This window comes from Neolamprologus multifasciatus, chromosome 17 (assembly GCF_963576455.1).
Source record: "Neolamprologus multifasciatus chromosome 17, fNeoMul1.2, whole genome shotgun sequence".
NCBI classification, from domain to species: Eukaryota; Metazoa; Chordata; class Actinopteri; order Cichliformes; family Cichlidae; genus Neolamprologus; species Neolamprologus multifasciatus.
Window position 1 is genome coordinate 6,892,450 of NC_140455.1, and position 23,113 is coordinate 6,915,562.

General features: G+C 39.5%; 1 protein-coding gene across 1 annotated transcript in view; it reads right to left on the reverse strand.

The window, feature by feature from the left end:
- ap1m3 (adaptor related protein complex 1 subunit mu 3) overlaps positions 1-23,113 on the reverse strand; it is a 35,892-nt gene that overhangs the window by 7,325 nt on the left and 5,454 nt on the right. Inside the window, exons 2-11 of the mRNA XM_085137642.1 lie at positions 20,445-20,601; positions 19,765-19,832; positions 18,952-19,082; positions 9,704-9,851; positions 7,685-7,811; positions 4,186-4,328; positions 2,758-2,829; positions 2,312-2,470; positions 835-960; positions 196-271 (exon numbers count right to left, since the gene is read on the reverse strand). Of these exons, the coding sequence (XP_084993768.1) occupies positions 196-271; positions 835-960; positions 2,312-2,470; positions 2,758-2,829; positions 4,186-4,328; positions 7,685-7,811; positions 9,704-9,851; positions 18,952-19,082; positions 19,765-19,832; positions 20,445-20,601 (1,207 nt within the window). The remainder of the gene's footprint in view (positions 1-195; positions 272-834; positions 961-2,311; positions 2,471-2,757; positions 2,830-4,185; positions 4,329-7,684; positions 7,812-9,703; positions 9,852-18,951; positions 19,083-19,764; positions 19,833-20,444; positions 20,602-23,113) is intronic.

A 23,113-nucleotide genomic window follows, 5' to 3' on the forward strand; every position in this document is an offset into this window, starting at 1 on the left:
ATCTCTGTCATACATGAAAGATCAGCAGTTTCATCCTTCAAAAAGTATTTTTAAAACTTCATCAACAGTGCTGCCAAATCAGAGCAGCAGCATTTCCAGTTAAAAAGTGGTCCTAAGTGGCCAATCTGCAGTGTTTGTGTTTGTTTTTTAAGGGTGAGTTGTAATGAGTTCCATTTCCCTGCGTTATTTTCTCACCTCCACTTTGCGTGATGTAGCGCACCCATGGCAACGCCTGGTAACCACTCTTCTCTATGATCTTTAGGTAGCGCACCTGGGGGAACATTGGCATTTTAACTACAGTTATTTCACTCATTCAAACACATTATGAACCCTCATTTTCTTTAGTGGTTTGACATTACATTTTACTATAAACAGACTGTGCGCTCAGGTAGGTTTCTGTCAGTTCATTTACAGCAGATATAAATGCCTTCTATCTAGCGAAAAACCACAGATCTCCACATTTTGACTGTTTTTTCTTCTCACTAACTGAAGAAATAAAAGAGATTCTGAAGAACTAAAAAATGTCTAATTTTTAATGGGTTGTAACAAAAGAGAGAAGGTAAAATTGAAACATGTGAACTCTAATGTAGTCAGGTAGAGCTCATTTATAAATGACCTAAATATCAAAGATGTTTGCCATTGGAATGTGAAGGTAGTTTTGCTCTATGGTTTAAATTCAACAAGGAGTGAATTGAGACAAAGTGTGTAAGGAGATCGTTGCCATAAACTTAAAAGATGACTTAATAAGTCATCCATTTAGTCCAGTAATAACTTTTACTTTACAGAATGCAGCTGTACAAGGAGGCAGTGAAGGCAAACGTTGTCATCTCCTACCTGAATCCCAGACACAGTGAAATAGGGTATCTCAAAATTAACTGTGATTGGTCTCTTTGCCTCGAGCTCGTCGCTCTCCACGCTGGGCAGCCCAAAGTGTGCTCGCATCACGTACTCCTTACCCCCCTAGACACCCAAACAGAAAAGAGAAAAGGCCACAGAGCTGTTATTGGGTCTGTTAGGTAAACTCTTAAATTTAGGATGATGCCATTTATAAAGCTCATGTCTCAAGGGGGCGTTTCTAAACTTCAATAAACCGACAAACCGAAATAACTGCAAACAAAAAAAAAAACCTCATTGTTGAACTGAATATGAAACATTTTTTCTTGTCATTATACGGTTGCTATGGGAAACCTTATCAGCTCTGCCCTCGCTTAAGGCTGATAAGAAATATCCAATAAATGATAAATATGTTAAAGATACATATATGCATGCTTATAAAATAGCTGAAGGCAAATTGACTTCTAAATGCTGCATAAACATTTCTGGTGTTTATAAAAACAGAGTCAGATGCAGCTGGGTGGAGCTCACAGCTGGTTGACTGTGGATGAGCGCTCTCTATAACCGCTTTCTGTTTGTTTCCTCAATCTAAACCTCGAGATTGGAGAGAATACGTCCTTTTACAGGGTACAAAGGTAGCGAGTGATGGAAAAATCCTCTGCACAGTCACACCGCAAGTTAGTCAACTATACTTTACAGCTGCAATTGCTAACCCTCCCTGACATATTAGATGTGTAATGAATTACAAAAGGGGATATCAAGACTTGACAGATAAAAGAACCTCAGCTTCAAGCCAGTTAAACTTTCCTTTGAGGAGCCTACAGAGCAGAAACTGACACAAACTGAAAACAAAGTGGAAAATAGGGAGATAAGATGTGATTGTGTCTGGTTTTGTATGCTGGGAGGTTGGGGATAAAGTGATAAATGGCTGCTGTCTAATATTTGTCACAACACATCCTCATTTCTGACAGATATTCTGTTTCAGGATTATGTAGAAGTGCATCAAGCTGCTGCTGCTCTGCTTTCAAAGCATCACTTGGGAAAAGGGGAGCTTAAAAACCTCCATATATATATATAGTGGATCCATAGTTGGTCCTGAGCCACTACATTTAAAGCAAAAGCAGAATTTGCGCCATCTGCTGTACGTTTTGAAAAATGGACACACGTGTCTAACATAGATCAGAGTATATGAATTACAGTATAAACAGGAAGCACTCTCAGAACGCAAACCCCGGTCAAGGCAGCTCACTCTCTGGGCAGTATTTACTTTTAAGGGACTAATATTGGATTTTGTATGAATAAAAGAATAAATGGAAAACACTTTTCCGAAACAGCTAAAGAATGTCTGTCGTTTTCAGTCTATTTGATTTAATCTATTATTTATTGCTGCTTGTTGAGAAGCGCTATGCCTGTGAGTGTCTGTGAGAAAATATCAGTAATGACAACATGATATATTTTGTTTACAGGCCACACTAACAGGGAAAGATTTGATGTTCCACTGCACCACATTCTTCTCAGGCACCCACTTGGCGCTGCCTGTGCTGGTCTTGAACTTGGGTGAGTCAGCATCACTGGGCACCGGCACCAGAATGGACACGTTGTTGGCAGTGGAGCGGCTCTTAAACTGACTTTTAGCCTGCAGATGGTGTCAGAGAACAGAGTTCAAGTGTCATTAAACATCTTTATAACAAAAAGCTTATGCACATCAAAATTCAAATAAGACCATGCAATTATGCAACAGTGTTGTTACTTTGCATCACCACACTGCAAACAAACAGATGGCAAACAGCAATCCATTGAATGTGTCATAAATTATAGATCAGCTTTAGTGAAGGCACTAATGCACTTTAAACCCAGATAAGCATATGGTGCATTTTACTCTATGCGTGTGCATTCATATATTTGTGTGTCATTAATCGTTACCTTAACCTTGATCTCCACGCGGCTGTGAGAGAACTTCTCAATCACACTCTCAATCCATATGAGAGGCTTCACCTGTCAGAGAGCCAGAGGTCGGCGAGGGATTCAGAGAGTGGACACAAGGTCAGAAATGCACCGAGCGCACAATCGAGTGCATCGCTGCACACATCATAACAAGACAAACAGTGCTGAGGCTGTGCTTGTAGAAGGCTGTAAATAACATTCACACATCCAATCACTTTATCCTGGTTTTCAAAGACCCAGGGGAGTGTTTGTCTTGGTTTTAAAGTCTCATCATGCCATCTCGTAGTAACTGGAATAATTATTTTATCCAGGTTTCCTAACAGTATTTGTTTGTGCAGAAACAACTGGCTGAGCTGCCACCAACAGAAGTACTTCAACATTTGAGTGAAAGGTGAGTGACAACAGAGGTGCCCCTAGCCACTAGCTACCTGCTAGGCATGACATCAGCTAGTTTGAGTTTTGTTTTTTATTCTTGGTCCTTTTTAGAGCATCTTAATCAAAGTTAAATGTCAAATAATATGGCCTGATGTGCTGCTAATTGTACTGACATAAAGTTTGTGGTTTGATATTTCTTTACCAATAATCACTATTTATCTGTGTATATGTAATACACCAATACTGTCTTATGGGTGCACCTTGCTAACAAAGCTAAAAAAAAAAAAGGTCACTCCAACAAGGCTTAAGGCTTCAACCCCACTGGGTAACATTGTGGAGGCTACATCTATTTTTTTATAAATACAGTCAGCGACTCAGATACAGTAATGTCCATGCAAGTAGACTAAAGGAGTGAAAGTTTTACTTCTTTATTGCAATTGACCAAAAAGAGCTGAGTAATGCTGTTTTTAAAATTGAGTCTTTTAAAGTGTTGGATGTTAACAACTTTACCAATTAACTATGACTGTGAAGATCAGTTATGAGGGCGATCGTGGCTCAAGAGTTGGGAGCTCGCCTTGTAATCGGAAGGTTGCCGGTTCGAGCCCCGGCTTGTACAGTCTCGGTCGTTGTGTCCTTGGGCAAGACACTTCACCCGTTGCCTACTGGTGGTGGTCAGAGGGGCCGATGGCGCCAGTGTCCGGCAGCCTCGCCTCTGTCAGTGCACCCCAGGGTGGCTGTGGCTACAATGTAGCTTACCATCACCAGTGTGTGAATGTGTGTGTGAATGGGTGGATGACTGGATGTGTAAAGCGCTTTGGGGTCCTTAGGGACTAGTAAAGCGCTATATAAATACAGGCCATTTTACCATTTACCATGAACAGGAAGCTTCACTATAAGTAGATAGCTTAATACAACAAAAATGAACATCAAAGAGTATAAAAACAATAAAATAAAGACACTTTTTGGGTTGTCATGTCATTTGACCTAATGTGAAAAGAATGTGCTCTTTTGATAATGTTTATGTGTCCTCACTGTAGTGTTGAGGCGGTAGGACATGAGCTCGCTCTCGCCATCAGGGGGGATGAAGGAGATGGTGCGGTCGTTCTCAAAGCGTGACAGACGGACACACTGATGAAACTTCACATCTTCCAGCTCCACTGTCTTGCTCTTCTCTCCTGACACAAACACACACACAAAGATTGAGAGCTTTGTACACAGCCTTCGGGAAATCAAGGTCAAGGTAATGATGACTGACAAACATTCACTCCATCTCTCTCTCTCTCTCTCTCTCTCTCAGACAAACACACACTGAAAGCAGTGTGTTACCAGCTCACAGTGCCTTCTTCTCATCCTCCACTAAACAATTAGTTTTGCTGCTACACACAAGCACACAGTTTGTATTTAATACCTGCTGCCATCATCCCCCCCAAATGAAACTCACTGATTTCTGCAGACATTCAAGCGATATGAATGACTTCTGATATAGTCACACCTGCACTGTACGCACTGCTGTTTTAGCTGTTTATAACAATTGATTTAGTATTTCAAATGTGACAATAATGCCTCCATGTATTCAGATTACTTTTTTATGTAGCCAATTACCCCCCAAAATATTAAATTCACAAAAGCAAAACCATTAAAAAAAATCCCTGAATAGACTCGGCACAAAAACACTCACAAAGTTAGACAAAAGCTGCTACCTAGAGTGAACACACTTGCACTGTTGCAGTAATCAGTTACACTGTAAGGGGAATCTCTTTCATGGCAGCCTCTGATGTCTGCTGGAGAACGCCTGATGCTCACCTCCGCCGTGGTTAATTGAGGGTGCAGAGTGGTGAAAAACCGCTGTAATGACTGTGGGCCTGTGAGCCTTCAGCTAAATCCTCCGTTCAATAGGGAGCTAAAGCTTCACCTGCTCAGAATGCAACCCCGGGACCAGCACTGAGGCCTGTCAGAGGGAATGTACCTGCCTGTGTGTGGATGTGCGTATTTGTGTATTCTGTGTGTATTCTTCTTCACTGTCCTCCCTCGTGAGTTGGTGTTCGTGCATGTGTTTATCCATGCCCGTTTTGCAGATTTGTGTACTGCACTTGTTTCTCTATTGATTTTGTGTGTGTCTGTGTGTGTGACATTTTATAATGTGTAAGTGGAGAAAGGTGGATGCCATGGAGAACCCAACACTCCTGGTCAAGAAAAAGCAGGAAACGCTTCCTGTTTGTGTCCTGCTATGCCACTACCATAGACACACACACACACACACACACACACACTTGTATGCAGCGTTATCAAGACAAGCAACGAAAGGTCATACAGGATACTGTCTGTCATTCCCTGGACCTCGGGGCCCAAAGAAGAGACAGTTGTGAGTGCACATGCCAGAGGAGGATTGAAGATGCAGCAGTGTCCCCTGTGGTTCATCCTTACGGCCACTCTCGGCATGTCTTTAATGCACAGTAGTAGACAAGAGCAACCTAATCTGTTTTTCTGTCCACTGTCACACAGTGGGGGAAAAAAAAGGTTATAGTGACAACTGATAAATGCCTAAAGCATCTTAATGGTGCTTCGAGTGGTCAAAGGAATATTTAATCGCCTTAAATGTGAAGATTGGTTAGTCTAATGTTTGATGTATATTATTGTAAACAACAAACCTGTCCGTTTTTGATTGTCAGTTATAAACGTAAGCAATTAAAAGCTGTCACCTTGGGCATTTTTATGAGTCTTTGACATTTTGTGGAGAAACTGATTAACTAAGAAAATGATAAGAGTGCAAACTGATAACAACATAATTGTTAGTTGCATGCAAAGTAGCCTGCAGCTCATAATATGATTATATGGGCTGCTTTGAAAACGTCTGTCATTTTACCCAATACACACAGTCTCAAAACCTAAAACTCCACTGACTTTAAACAAGCCATTGAGGCCACGGAGAGAGAATTTTTGAATTACTTAGAGAATATGCGAGCAGCTGTAGACATTCAAGGGATAGAAATGATTTTCTTTGCTTGCTTTCAGTCAGTAAATAACACAGGAGTGACTTGTGTTATGGTTATTTCAGCTCCGTGTGGTGACAGTTCTGGACTTCTGCCAGCGGAGGGCAGCATTAAATGATTTATACTTCCTCTTTCTTTCTTTTTTTGTCTGCATCAAGCTGTGACTAAAAAGTACAAACCAAGCAACTATGATAATCCAATGACTGGGAAATGATATGTAAAATGTAACTGCAGGAGATGAGAGTGCAAAACACTTTTTAATATTTAACATTCACCCTGAGTGTGTGTGTGTGTGTGTGTTTGCATCTGCCAGTGCGTTTGTTTGATCATTATTTCTGATCATTATTTCTGAGGATATGCTATTTCCCAGACTCCTACACACAGCAGGGGGATTGTGGGCTGCATAGGATAGCCGCGGACCCTCACCTTTCATCTGCAGGGCTGTAGCCCGGGGTGAGGATTAACGTAGAGGCAAAGAGGCTAGACAGTGAAGGAGCCTTTCCCCTTCACTAGAAACAGTAGGGGGGAAGGAAATGAAGGCAAAGCAGAGGAGGAAGAAGAGATGGAAGAGGAGGAGGAGGAGGATGTGCAGGAGTAGGCGAGAAAAGATGTAGCAGTGGGAAACACCGGTGGAAAAATTGGTAGGCAGAGAGGGGGAGGTAGAGGTAGGAAGAGAGTTATGCATGGGATTTAGGCAGAAAGAGGAGCTAAAGCGTGAGGGTGAGTTCAAGGGGAGAGTGAAAAGCCAAAAGCTCAACCAGCACCAAACAAAGTAGAAAGTGTATCAAAAAGCAATAAAGCATTCTACTGATCGTTTAGAGGCTTACTGTCATTTCACAAGTTACAGAAAATAGAAACTACACCGATCAGGCAAAACATTATGATTACTGACATATGAAGTGAATAACACAGGTTATCTCTTCATCCTGGCACCTGTTAGTGGGCGGGGTATATTAAAGAGCAAGTAAACATTTTGTCCCCAAATCGATGTGGACAAAAAGCTGGAAAAATGGGCAAGTGTAAGTCTACAGCATCTCCAAAACAACAGCTCTTGTGGGCTGTTACTGGTCTGCAGTGGTCAGTATCTATCAAAGAGGTCCAAGGAAGGAACAGTGGTTGACCCGCAACAGGGACATAGACGGCCATGGCTCAGTGATGCATGTGAGGAATGAAGGCTGGCCCGTGTACAACTGTAGCTCAAATTACTGCAAATGTCAATGCTGATTCTAATAGAAAAATGTTAGAGTACTCTTGACCACCGATGAAAGCAGGATAGCGCGCCCTGCCTCAAAGCAAAAATGGTTTAGGAACGGTTCAAGGAGTACAACAGCAAGTTTGAGGTGTTGACTTGGCCTCCAAATTCCCCAGATCTCATTCCATATGTGTGCTGGATGTTGTTTTTAAATGTATAATACTGAGATAAATCCACAGAAATACAGGGATTCTGGTCATTTTTCATTCTGTCAGCTGCCTGCATGAGTGTTCAGCTCTGTAATAAAGGCTTCTAGTGACACAAATGGCTGTGGGTGACTGTTACTTACTGCCTGTGAGCTCAAACAGCACTTTGTCATTGAGGCCCAGTCGAAGTTCAGGCATCCCTGACAGGACCACTTTGAGCTTGATGCTACCCACTATTTCACTGCGCAGGACACTGCCACTGGCACTCACCTACAGAGAAAAAAATAAATTTCAACATTAGTTTGTTTAGATTCTGTGAAGACATAAGCTACACAGTCAAATCTGCCCCTTGCAGCTGTGAAAGCTCAGTCTGATGATTACAATCTTTTCTTGAACCAAATACATATTCGTTATTTGAAGAATTACACTTTTCAGATATGTAGTTCTCAGAAGAAGAAAGCAACAAACCAATCAACCTAACCATTCAGAGGATGCACACAGTCTGAGGGACAAAACAGAAAGTCTTTTAGCATGCAGTGTAAGAACTGTAAGTAAAACGCTGGTCAGGAAGACTAAAAAAAAAAATTGGGGTGCTAGTTTCACTCACTGGGTGAGGAGGCAACCATTTGCCACATGGCTAAAACCCAGCAGCCTGGGTGTGAGTCCAACCCACAGCCCTGTGCTGTGTCTTCTCCTTACTACTTCAATAAAGGAGAAAATACCTCAAAATAAAAAAAATAAAGAAATAAAACTCTGTCAACATAAAAAAAAGTCCCTGTTCACAGAGAAGGAAGCGGTTACTGGTTTTTACTCCCCTGTGTAGTGGTTGAACACCTCCACCAAATTAGTTTCCATGACTCATAACTGCAGTTGTAACTTGATTGTCCTTGAGGTGTTGCCTCAAACACGAGGCACATGAGAGAAGATCTGATTCTTTTGTGCATTTGAAGACGCAGCATGTTCACGTATTCAAACGTGTTCGTCTTTTGCTGCAGGAAATCTTAGACCTTAATAAAAATAGAAGTTCTTCTAATTGGGTCATGAAGCCTGACAATGTCACATTTGCACATCGTGGTATTACTGTCCATTTAAGCCCGGTTCTTTAATAACTGTAAAGAAAGGGAAAATTACAACGTAATGAAATATTTTGGATGTTAGCATTTCCATACTTTTAGTTAAGAAAAGTGTTTTCCACCAAGTATTTACTGAAATAAAGCAGGTGGGCATTTGAACCTTTCTATTTTCCAGCAGTTAGACCATGAATTAACTAAAAATGCTGTACAGTCATCTCACTCACAAGAAACATAGTGTGTGACTTGTCCTGAGGTATTTTGTCTGCTTGATTTACTGAGTAACCTTAGAAATAAACTGAGTCATTCAAAGAAAACACAACAAAAATATTGCACTGGAACAGAATGGATGATTATTGATGCAGAGACAATTTACTCAGCAATTCAATTCAAGGAAAGATCATTTTAGCATTAACGCACATCCACTTAGCCTCAAGGAAGCCATCTATTTGAACCGCTTCAGAAAGTCCAGCGATTTTAGACAATGGATTTAAAAAAACGGATAATGGTGTTTGAACAATGTATGAACTGATAGTGAAATTAAATTGAGAGTCATGTGTTTTCTATTATGTTAGTTTACTTCCTGTAACTGAATTCAATGGTAAAAAAATATATATAAATTCTAATTTATATAGATATAGATGCTACTCATCTTACCGTTCCGTCCTCACACCTTATCACTATGGGGAACAGAACTTTCAGTCGCTCTGCTCCCTGGCTCTGGAACTCTCTTCCTCCTGCACTAAGAAATATTGACTCCCTCTCTGTATTTCAGACACAGCTCAAAACACACCTGTTTAAACTGGCTTACTCGCTTTAATGCTGATTTTATCTGTTGTCACGCTCTGTTTTGTCATTTTAACTTATTTTATGTATTTTATGACTACTGTTCCTTTTATTAATTGTGTTTTTTGTAAGGTGACCTTGGGTTTCTGAAAGGCGCCCTCAAATAAAATGTATTATTGTTATTATTAATGAATAAGAGCCATATTATGTACATTAAATTTGTTTTGATGACACCATGGTCACCGCATGGCTGGAAATGAACATTCTTCCTGTACAGCTCTTTATGATGTTTTGATATTGACTCACCAGAAGATTTACCGACTCTATAACATCCATAAACACTTCATTCTTTCTGTACTTGATGCCCTCTGACCGCCAGGACACAGCATTGGTGACGGTGGCAGGAGGTCGCGGTGCCCCGACCTCTAATTTATGGCCCTGCTGTGTAATGTACCTGAAGGAGACAAAGACAGAGAGAAGCTCAAGTTGTGTTCAAAGTCAGTCTGTAATCCTGCTGAGTAGGACACCTGAAAACCCATGCACATCATTCATCAAGCTAGTTTGAAAACTAATGATCGCAGCCTTCATGAAGGTGTCTGGGAAAGAAGCAGCACTTTCTAATTTTGGAGGAGTACCATGATAAACTGCAGCAGGCTGAAATTATAATTTCATCTCCTCATCTCCTCTAAAGACTGACAGCTTCTCAGAGGCCTAAGAACAACAGTGAGATCCTTAACGCAAAGATATCTAAATGGAAAATGGCAACAAACAGCGTGTTTATCTAGCAACATGAACCAAATCTCTCTTGAGGAACGTTTCTACGCTTTGCATTAATCACACCCCACGACTTAAAAAAAAAATGAGTTACTCAAGCGTGGATAAATTAAAGGAGCTTTGTATTTGTGCTGTACGAAGATTATTCATGAACGTAATTAGAAAACAGATTTACATAAATCAATTGGGGCTGTAGCCACGGATAATAATGCGATACATGCATTTCTTTACACGAGACTAAACAATGACATATTGGCTGGGTGAATACGAACCAACGAATCGAGTGTCTACTGGGCCATGAGGAAAGACTGGGACCGCTGATTCAAAGGAACCGAACCTGCAGCGTGTAACGCATCTTGAAGCAAGTTTGTCAGTTTTCTCTGATTTGTTGAGGCTTCTCTGTAGCTTGCAACTGTGTTAGGATGCAATGACAGAAATAATGGAGGTTAGAGGCCTTTTATTGACACAATTTAGGAAAATTCTGATGGACAAAAGATGATCAGTTACTGGCTGAAGTAAAGCCTTTAAAGTTGGATTCATGCTTCTGCTCAGTTATATATACATACTCTGTTTTCAGCTCTAGTTTTAATGCCACTGAGCAACTCTTTAGCTGCTGCTGCATTCTGCAGATAATCAGTCAGCTCTTTGGTACTGAAAGTTAAATTAGAGTCTTAAGACAGAGATCTTGTCTACGGAAATGAGCCACACTCTGCTTACTAAGACCGGCCAAGCCGAATCAAAACCTCAGATGTGAAACCAAAACAATGTGCTAAAAAACACTAAAAATGCTCAATACTAAGAGAGAATTATGGCACTTGGGTGATATTAGTCAGGATATACCGACACAGAAAACTCCTTTCCCATTAAACACATACATTTACATAATTTAAGTGGTAGGCTGATGACAAAAATATTTAATGGTGCAACTTCTGAAAAATGTCAACAATGTACATATACTGCTCTAAATTAGGTCTAATATTAACTGTACTAAGAACAAATCAATAAACTCATTATACATTTTAACATGTAACTATTCTGCCTCTACCCGAGAACAGAGCACTGCATTACCTCATCGCTCTTAACCAAGCTGTAAAGCTTTGTTTCACTGGTCCTCTTCAACTCCAGGGATGTATAATGACTTGTCATGAGACTAAGAGGGAGCTGCACTATGATAAACATCATGTGACCAGGCCTCTTTTACCTTTTCCCCCCATCATTGTTTACTTCTCAGTGGCCTCATTCCCACTGCAGAGCTGTCTGGATATTTCTGCCTCCCAATTATTTCCCCCCAGAATATGAAGTGTAAACAGTTATTCCAGTTGAAGGGTTATTAATCATTTTTGTATTGTATGTATTTAGATATATGTTAGTGTCTGAGTATGTTATTATTCACAATGATTAAATGCTGGTACTTGGCAGGAGAAATTGAAATTAGAGTTCATCGTACTTTGAAAAAGTATCAGCTTAAATTGAATTTAATCCGTTTCTTTGACATTGGCACAAAAAAGACAGACTGACAGTGATCCAAAGTGCACTCTCTGAAGCAGCCGCTTATCTCCACCCTCTGAGTTCATTACTCTGACACTTTCTCCTCCCCTCTGTCTCCTCCTCCGTTTAGCCGTCTCTCATCTTTTCATTCTCCCACTCAGGCCTTCAAGCTGTCCTTAGATAAAACCACATATCAATGACCTGAATGCTCCAGGTGCATTTCCAAACCTCAAAAATCTCTATTTGCTGAAAATGAGACATTGCAGGTATGCAATGTTTATCATTTCACCTTTCATACTTTTCAGGAATATATTGAAGGTAACCTGTATTATTAGAGCCATCTAAGCCACTGATCCAACCACTCAACAGTACTGGGCAGCATGGTGCTGTGGTAGTTGGCGCTGTCCCCCACAGAATAATGCTTACAGGTTTTAATCTCCTGATTGGCTCAGCTTCCTACCATAGTCCAAAGAGACGCATGCTAGGTTGACTGGTGAATTTAAATTGGCTGTGGGTGTGAGCTGTATGAATGCACAGTATCAGTGAAGAGTTAAAAAGAAATGTGACTTCAGTACGATGTTCTATAAGTGCAGGTACATCAAATCGCTGGGCATAATGTGTTACACTGTAACTACTTAAAGTACTAAACACTACTTTAATCTAATGAGTTCATTCTGAAAATCAATCATTTAGTTTAGTTTGGTTTTTGTGATCTTGGGGTTTTTTTTTCCTAATAAGCAATCCATTTCTGTTAAATATTGTATTATATTGGCTGTTTCATTTTGTTTTCAATAAAACAAATGAAATAAAAAGTCCCTAATGTGCTAGCAGTGTTTCTGTCTCTGGCCCTCACAGCTGCTTACTAGCAGAGAAGATCCCCTTGACACTGTGAAAGTATTCACATTGTGTGTATATGGATAATAATACTTCATAGCTCGACTTCAGAGTACTGTCACGTTTGGCAACACAAAATTGCTCCAACAAGTTGCTTTTGTCACGTATCACTGTAAAGTAACAGGCTAATGTTAATGGCAGTAATCTTGTAAGGAGACGTGTTACTTCCAAAGGCTAACGTATAAAAATACTGTAAAGAAAATGAACTTTTAAAAAAGATGTTCTTCAAGCCTGCAATAAACACTTTTTTCTTAGCATCAAGGAGACAATATTGCTCAAATTTAGTATTTTTTTATTACACAAAATACCATCTAAAATATTTCCCCTTTTTTAGCAGACAACAACAAAAAAGGAAAAGGACAAAAATAAACAAAACTTGCTGTGAAGCCTCCAAAACTGAAGGATTTGCTTGGCAGCTCTCTGTGCTAAGTCTTACTGTTCTTATTATAAAACTATTTAACTACGATTGTTCTAAAGATACTTGGCTGTGAGATTGTGTGATTTCTAACTGTGTGAAATCCTGCTAAACAAAAAGAGTCTTGCTTTCCCTTAAAATCAAAATTTTCTATCTAATCTCATCCACAAAATGTGCCAAATAAACAAGTTTTGGATTGATTGACGGATTGAGGCGGAAGATTTTTCTGTGTTTTCTGCCCTAGTTCCTCCAACCTAGCAGGTCTTGAATGCATGCTGACATGTAGGAAAGTCTGTAAGTGCTGAGAGATGAAAGGCGGCGACAAGTGGGTTTGGGGTTGACGCCGGATTGTTTTGCTGCTTTGCTGTTTGTTCTGTTTTGCCCTGATTCTCCTCAGAAATGCAAATGAAAGGGTCTGGAAGCTGATTTGGCAGCAAACTGATGGATTAGCATAACAATAGCAGTCAAAGGAAACACACACACAGACACGCCTACACGCTGATGAAGATTTCTACGTATGTGCGCACATGAACTCGCTCACGTGCATGCGCAACCCTCCAGTCACACTCGCATCCACCCACACAGACACACAGTTATATTCTTGCCAGGTAGATAGTGTTAAAATGTAAAGGAAGAGCAGTGTTGGGGGCATGAAAAGGTCAGAGAACTGAAGTAGCCTGCAGACAGAGAGACAGAACGTGTGTGTGTGTGTGTGTGTGTGTCAGAGAAAGAGAGAGAAAGAGAGAGTGTGTGAGAGACAACAATTGTGTGGCTCCTTGGAGAAGAGAAGAGCAGGGATTTCTGTCTGAGTGTCTTGAGTGTGTCCAGCTGATGGTGTCATTGTGTGTGAGTGCCAACAGGAGCCTGGTAATTATCAGCAGTACTCAGACGCTCAGACACTCATACGCATGCACGCGCGCGCTCGCACACACACACACACACGTAACCAAAGCCAAACCTCTGTGAAAAAACCCCCCATTAAATTAAACATCAGTCATGTATTACTACACACAAAACATGAAAAAGGTAAACAATACACTATGCAAATGTGAAAGTTTCTGATAAAGCACCCTGTAAATAAAGATGGTGACAAATTGTTACAGCAGCAGCTAATAGCAATAACAAGAAAAAGACAAAAAAATTGAATCCACAATATATTCACAGCAAAATGAAATAATCCAATAAAATGTACACACTAACAGCCTATGTGCCTGTGGTGCTGTGGGCTTCAGAGTGAATGTTGATCCTTCTCCTGGAAACAAAAGTCTCTCTGTGGAGCCATGAGGAGGGTAAAAGCAAAACAACCCTGTGTACAGCTCAAACACAAAGCACGAGTGGTCCAAAGAATAGCAGTGGCTTCACTTCATTTCACTCAGTGTATAAAGCTGAGCCATTCATTACAATTTTAGTCACCAGTTGTGCTCAGTTGAATGAGAAGGAATATAATGGCCTAGAGCACTTCAAACAGAATCATCATCTGCTCTCATTCCCTCTCTCCCGCTAACTTGCACCATGAAATATGAAGCTGTTACCTCGCTGAAAAACTCCTGTTTTGTTCCCTGATGGATGATACAGGTACCACTTGAGTAAATGTGGTTACATTAAAACCAGACAGGAATGCAGCAATTATGGCCTTTGAGAGTTTGTAACTTTCACCTCATCAGCCTGATTAGTGTTCATTTTAAATGCCAAGCGGTTTCACGGTTTGGCCAATATAAAATCACCAAAGCAATTTCTACAAGCCCTCTTTTACTTCCACCGCACAGAGTGTAAGTTTTGCCACTGGGTGTCTATCTGAGAAAATATCAAAAGACAGAGTTTGATGGTGTTGCAATGAGAAAGGTAATGTATTAAAGTTTTATTACTGTCGCGTTTGGCCATTCATGATGTCTTTTTTTCCTTTTTTTCTTTTAATGAAGGGTTAGCTATTACTTTCAAAATAGTTTAAACACAAATATCAAAGAAATATACCGTACCATGCAAAACTCTTTATTCACCACTCATTTCTTTATATTTTACCTCCAAGGAGCTTTCTCTTTTGCAATAGTCCTTCAAGGCTTTCTGAGGGTTTTTCTTTGGACATTGGCTGCTTTTTCACTCATTTTTAGTTCAGACGTGGACATTTTTGGATTTTTTTTTTCTTTTGCACATAACTCAGTTGATGAACCAGTGTTTTGTCTTAATATTAGAAATGGCACGATACCACTTTTTTATGTCTGATACCGATATCATAAATTTGGATATCTGCCGATACCGATATGAATCCGATATAGTGTATTTTTTAATCAATAAAACTGTTTTTTTTTATAAATATGTTGCTACATTATGTATAAGTTCATTCTCAAGTTTTAAAAACCAAAACACTAAAGCTATTCTGTTATACCTGTATGTAAAAACTACACTGCACCCAAAATATTTTATAGTTCAGCAAAACTGACCCATCTAATAAACTTAAAGCTGCACCATCATCAATATTCTGGTATCTTAAAGAGTACTTAGCAGAAATATTAAACAACCTAACTAATAGGTTTGCCAATTCCCAGCAAAAATATTAGGCAACCACCCCCCACCCTCCACCTCACAATGCTTAATCGACATAATCAACTTTAATTTAATGCACGTGTAAAACAAATGCACAGAAATCAATTATTTTTCTACAATATTTATATAGATTCAACATCTTTCTACAACAGAATTGAAGACTACACAGATGGTACCTTCCCAAAGGAAAAAGTACTATAGCTTACTAGGGTGTATATTAGACTTAATAGTTACTATATACAATAATGGATTTCTATACATTTAATCAAATGACCACTTTGGTTGTAAGATTCAGATAATTATTTATTAAAAGTTCGTCATTTTAAATGAAATAACAAAGAAAAGTATTTTTTGTGCCTCCCTTTTCCTGTTAATGCCCTACCTGGCCCCCTGGCAAAACTTTGCTAGACCCTCCCCTGCACAGTTACCATCTGTCAGCTACACAGAAAAGAATCCTGGTGTTATTTGTCTCTCAGAAACAGTTCATAGCTTCCCTTCCACTCATTCATGTCACATAACAGGTAAGCCTGTTTGTCCATCACTGTTCAGCTGATGATTCAGTAAGGACATCTACTGGTTTCATATTCATGTTTCCCTCTCATCACATATCCAAACGGATATCATGACCAACAGCTTTTACAGCCATGGCTCCAGCAAACATCAGCTGATACTAGAAATTAATATTAAATCAAGTCTAACAACAGCTTATCAAGCAGCTGTTCTTTATCCGCTGGTCTCCTCTTTCTGGTGCAAAGTGGGCGATAAACAAACAAGTAAGATGGGACTTGCGACAGAGAAGATCATTGATCAGTTCCATGATTGAAGTAGCAACAGGGGAGGGAGGGGGGAGAGAATGAGAGAAGAAGAGGCAGCTGTGCAGCAAAAACAGAATAACTCCAGCCTTTTTTTGTGCCTTTTTTTCATTCTAGCTGAAGTACGGGACAAATCGCTTCCCTTTCGCCTCAATCTGGAACTCCGATGGCCAGTCCAGCTGTGGCTCCATATATCAGTTGTTATGCTTAAAGTGGAAATACTATGCAAACATTCAGAGATGCACTTACGCACATTACTTCTCTGGGATAGATTTCTCTGAGATGGAATGCCGCGGTTTGGAAGCACGTAGCGAGGCTCCAAATGCTCCACCAGACCACCGACATGTCTCGCAGACAACAGCCGCTCTAGCACGTGACACATACTGCTCCGATGCGCTGAGCTGGGTTACGCCAAGTAGCGCGTTTTGTGAGGTTATTTTGTGATACTTCGGATCAGATTACATTTTTTATTTCTCTCCTATATCCGATCCAGTAATTTAGGTCAGTATTGGATCGATGCCGATATGTAATATCGGATCGGTACTTTACAAAGACTCCATTTAAATTTGGTAACACTTTGTTACCAGCAGCCTGTCGCAAAAACACATAATTTGCTCCCATTTCTCCAGTTGAATCTAGAACAAATACCAAAGATAACACAGTTTGACAGGCATATCTTTGCACCAACAAGGTGATTCCCAAAGAACCACATGCCAAAAACCTGGTATGTCTTGCCATGGTATGCAGCATTACCTCAAAAAATGTGAGGAAATTGGAAAAGTGGAGGACAAAACAAGAAGTGGCAGAAAAAAAATTAAATAAAAATATCTTAACCAGACATGCCATGTCCTTAGGAAATATGAAATTCAGCAAAGACCTGAAACTGGAACTGAGAGATGAACTACTACTGTTCACTGTAGCCTCAATGGAAGAGTGGCTGCCAAGAAGTCATTTTTAAGGAAGCAAAACAGGGAATAAAGGCCGATGTATGCCAAATTACTCAAGTACTGGGCTGAAAATCAGCGACAACTGGTCTAATGAAGTGATAATCCAGATGTAAAATTCTTGGTTTAAATTGTTATCGGAATGTACAGAGGAGGACAAGAGATACTACTGTGTCTACAGTTGTCTGTAAAAAACAGTGGAGGCTCTGACATGGTTTGGGAAAGCATTTCAGTCAGTGGTGTTGGAGAGCTTGTCAGATTTTGCCATGCAATGCCATCGGAAGTTTATTTTTCAGCACGAAATTTTCAACAAAAGGCAGCCAACATCTACAGAAGAGCTCTGAATGTCCTTCAAGAAGCATGAGAACTATTCCTGAAAAATACCTAAAGAAATGACTACAAAGCTGCTTAAGAGAGTTCAGGCTGTGTAGAAGAATAAAGGTGGTCATACACAGAGATGGGCAGTAACGCATTACTTGTAATGCGTTACTGTAATCTGATTACTTTTTTTAAGTAACGAGTAAAGTAAGGGATTACTATCGCAAAAACGGTAATTAGATTAGCGTTACTTTCCTGTAGGAACGCTGCGTTACTGCGTTACTAAAACCGTGATTTTCTTGCGAGTGTCTCATGACAGTGACGTAAGCGAGTGCAACGTTCGTGACAACAGCTGTGTGCAGATCAACAATGGATAATATATCGAGTGCAGGAGAGAGTATGAGCGTGCAGCGTTTAAAGCGTGGAAGTACTGACCTTACTTTGAGTTTGATTCCATAAAAAGTGACAAAAACATTAGCGTCCGTTGTGCGTGTGAGGAAAACTTCTTTTTACAGCGAAAAAAACCCCTAAACAAGCACCAAGTGCGCAACGACATAATGGGAAATTCACAGAGAAACTCGCAGATTCCTCCACTGACCGCTGCGGCACACCTGCACCAGGGCACACCTCCGCCTACCCTACTCCTGCTTTACAGGTGAAAATAGAGCAAAAGGACCGCTAGTCTTTGATGTTATTTATTTTCTGCTGTGTTTCACTTTGAAAGACTGAGTGTAAACACAAAAAATATTTTATTTTATGTGCTGGAATGTGCAGAAAATAGGTTTAAATGTTAAACTAATTTCTTCAAGTCAGAGAATGGTGCATATAATTTAATTTTTACTTGATGCATAAAGTTAAAAGATTAAAACTGATAAAACAAGTTAAAAAAGAGACTTTTCCATTTGATTACATTTTGTATGATGGATTATGCAGAAAAAGTAGAATTGGGCTGAAAGATCTATCGCTTTATCACCTATTCAGGTTGCAAATCGTGTTTTTAAAAAGTAACTAAGTAACTAAGTAATTGATTACTTTTGAAAATAAGTAATCAGTAAAGTAACAAGATTACTTTTTGGGGGAAGTAATCAGTAATTAGTTACTGATTACTTTTTTCAAGTAACGTGACCAACACTGGTCATACCAAATATTAACTTTTAAGCTCATTAGAATTGTATAGTATTTTTTGCCTTACTAATTGTATTTACTGTATTTCCGTCTGTGCTTACATATTTCGATAAAGTGCTGACTTATTATTTATTTGAATCTAAAATGCTTCCCAGTCTGAGGTATTGTGTTTTTACACTTGAACAAACAGACGTGGCGCAATGGTTTGTGGACTGTTGTCAACTTGTGTGACATTTGTCTTACTCTTGTAGGATCTTGCTCTCAGTCGTCTGAGGGAACCCAAAATCCATCACCTCGTCCATCAGTTCGTACACCGTCACAAAGTTGTCGCGAATGCTCTCCTCCTCAAGCTCCTTAAAGTACTCCTTAAATACCTAGAAACAGAAATACAAACAGCTACTATGAAAAATCCTATGCAAGCTGCTGAGCTGTACTTTTTACATTGAGTGCACACATACTGTATGTTATTACTATCCCACAGTAAGATTTTTATTATTATCTTTTCATATATCAGTGCTGAAAAGATATGTATAGGGAAAAACAAATAGATACACTTACACTTGGTCAACTGGTTAATACTGCAGTTTATTAAGACCTATTCTAATAATTTATACAATGAGCTGGTTACATTTATTCCTCTAGCAAGAAAAGAGCTGTTTGTTTATCTGTCTGCTAGCAGAATTATGCAAAACAGCTACTAGGCCATATTTCCTGAAATGTGTTGGAAAGGTAGAGGTGGAGATCAAAGAAGGAGTCTATTACAATGTGGTACCGCTCCAGGTCACATTCTTATAAATGTAAGAGTTCGGGAGGGAAGTATTCTGTGAGTGCCATTGTTGTTTTACCGTACATGTCACAAAGTACTTTGCAAGAAATACAACAAAACCCAAACCAAAAACCAAGACTGTCGGTGCAGAAACACCAACTGTTCCTGCATTTCATCAATAGAATCAAACCAAGTGTATTGCCTACATAGAAAATCAGACGACTCCAGAATGCAAATGCAACTTTTCCTTCCTTGGAATAAAAAGTATGAACTGTAAACATCACACTCACCTGTACTATTTTATAAAGGAAGGAGTACACAAGAGCAGCATTAGCATTCTTCTTAGTGATTGCCACCACTGAAAAAAAGACTGTTAAGAAACAAAGTTTTATCTACAAGAGGCAAACGTTTTTTGATCCGTTAGAAGACATGAAGCAGGCATGTTTTATTCTTTACTGGGAGTAATTATGAGACGAATGCAGCATAATTGAAAGTTAACAGAATGTGTGAGACTTTCAAGCAACTAAAAAAATGGCCACAGGGTGGTAAAAGAGCTCAGCTGTGTAATGCAGTGCACTGGGAATACTACTAACAACTGGAATATGTTCCTGAATTAATAATGCGTAAGTAAGACTGAGTGTGGAATATTGCAGACAGTGAATAACACATCATAGTAAACCTGTGTTCAATTTTTTAAGTGGAGAAGCTCAGAAGCAACCTGAAACACAGGACTTCTTATAGATCTGTCCTGGAAAGATGCAATTAAGGTATATGTATTACATGCTGTAAATGATTGATGGGGGGGGGGGTGTCACTTTGAAGAACTAAAGCAGGAATGTCAGCCAGAATGGAAAACTATACTGTGGTAAAGTGGAGAATTCACATAGATATTTATAGTGTCTGCAGTGAAGGCTTCTTTTCAGCAGGCACCACAGAGCACATCACGCAGCAGTAAACTCTCTTTGGATACAGTAAAGGTTGTTGTGTTTGATCCACATGAAGTGTGCGGAGCCATGGCTGATCAGCGGCGTCATCTCAGCGTCTTCTTCTCTCTTCATCAGAATGGGCATGAACTGGTCGATCACATTTATGTCCATGTTTCCCATGTAGTTACGGCAAATCAGAACCTGGATGAGTAACATAAAGACACACAAGATACAGAGGCGGAGGATAATCTTAAAGAGGACTTTGTCATTAAATATTTATAGCTTTTGGCAAAGATACCAAACCTGCACTCAAGCCTAAAGAAGCTACAGAAGCCAGTGGCTGACAAAGAAAACCTCTAACCTCCTGAATAGGGGTTATATTTTTTTTTTTTCATCATCCGTGGAAATGTGCAAAGTGTGTTTCCAGCTTGAATCTCTCCTTTGTAGTTTTAATGGACTGATGGGTATCTGATCATGAATGATGAATGACCAACTTCTCAACTTGAAAAAATAATAAGAGCAGACCTTAGCAAGGGTTGGAAGATTTCCAGGTTTGAAATGATAGCCAAGGCATGCAATGTCCCCGAGTCCTACTGGACATTTATGGTATATTCTCCTCCAAGCTTAAAACCAAATTTAAAATAAATTCTCATTAATTCTTAGCCTTTCAATTAAAAAATTCCTTTTATGTCTGAAAGAAACAGTACTAAGATACTAAGTGATAATAAACTAATAAGAATTACTATCAGTTTAGATACCCATTCGCTACAGCATTGATACCTTTAACCATTTATACGTTTGCAATTACCAGATAGCAACATTAGCCGTTTCTTAAGACATCATTGAGGTTGTGGCTAGCGGATAATGTTAAAAGGTACAGTGTGACAAATTTCTCCACTAGCTGTCCAAGTTCTGTTTTATTACCCCTCCCAATTCAAGTGCATAATCCTGGCTATGGTGGCCACTGTAGGACAAACAGCTCTGGCTGCCATTTGTCTGCATTAAGTGTAGGCTGACAATAGTGTCCATGTCCATTTACTCAAGGTTTTAAAACTTTGTGAAAGGAGTCAAATAAGAGGAGATGAGTCAGTGAAATAAGCACTGCTGTAGGCTCATAGCACTGTTAGCTTCTATTAGCCTAGTGTTAGTGAAACTTTGGTTGAAGTGTATCTAATGTTGTTGGACTCTGTTCCTTAGCAAATAAATGCAAGAGTGAAAAAATTAAAGGGTTTATCGGAGGGATTTTTAGGACACTCAAACCCAACATTAGCTAGCAAAATGTTGTATGAAACCAGCTATTGTTGTTTAGCCAATCTACTGATAATAAGCAATTGGTATAATATCAGGAATAGACAGGCATATTTAAGCACTTTTGTGTATTAGAGCCCCAGTTTAGAAAATATGGCTTGAAGTTAGAAGGAAGAGGATACGTTTTTCATCAGATGATCCGTAAAGAAAAGTGCAAAGTCGTGAGAAGCACAGTACTACCTCAAACCACCTATAAATATTATTGTCCTTTTTTTTTTTTTTTTTTTTTGGGGGGGGGGGGGGGGGGTAGGGAGGTAGATTTGTATTGTTCTAATCTTTACAAAAAAGAAACGAAAACCCTATTGATTTTTTGTCATTTTTTCCTTCCTCCTTTTTTTTAAAAAAAGGTGTCAAATATTGAGTATTTTCCTGGGTATCGGTATCAAGTTTTAAATTCTAGTATCGCGACAACTCTATTCATCACTATATACCCGCAACACTAACAGCATTTCCATCAGTCACATACACACTTTTAAACAGTTGCAAATTGGAAAATGTGCAAACACACATCTAACAGACCTTTCCCAATGTGAACCTTGAGGCCTCTTCCTTGTCAGTGACTCAACAACCATCGAAAAAGAGCTGGAACCGGTTTGTAATAAAAGGCGGGTGTGAGCTTACACACCCACCACAGCTACTAACCTAGTTAAGTGAGTACATGTCTGTGATTGAACTTCTAAAAGTAAAAAATAAAAAAACTATGACTGCACACTTTTTTCAGACCACTGTCACAAGAGATCCTGATATATTGGCTTTGCTTTAGTTGACTTTATAAGCCAATTGCTACGTCTACACAAGACACAGCGTCTACTTTGTGAAGAAAAAAAAAACTCCACTGTGGACACAATGAAAATAAAACACAGCATGAAAAAGAACAATATGTGACTGAACCAAGAAAAAGATGACCCAGAAACTCTTCTTACGCCGTTGTAAGTCAAGGATTTAAAATGATGACAAAAGTGTGCACGTCCATATCACACAACTGCAGTTTTAAACTATGTTTGAGAACATTTTTCAGATCTGTTCTATATTACACACTGGGGGTTGGGGTGTAATTGTATCAAGGTCTGTCTTGAGACTTGAGGCTGAATGTTGTAACATCTCCAATCAGCATGCGATGCTAGTCACAGATATGACAAGACTTGCTTCATTCAGCCCAGAGAAAGCACCACACCTCCTAATTTTAATGAAAACATACATACACACGCACACAGACACACACACAGACAAACATAACAAGATGAGTTAGCAGTCTTTCTAGTCTCCGGACGCACACGGTGAAGTGAAGAAAGAGATCAAAGCTTGTACGCTTCAGGGATCTAGATGGCAAGCATACACACATGCACGCACACACACACACATGCATGCACGCACACAAACACAAAAAGCTTCCCATCTTCTTTAA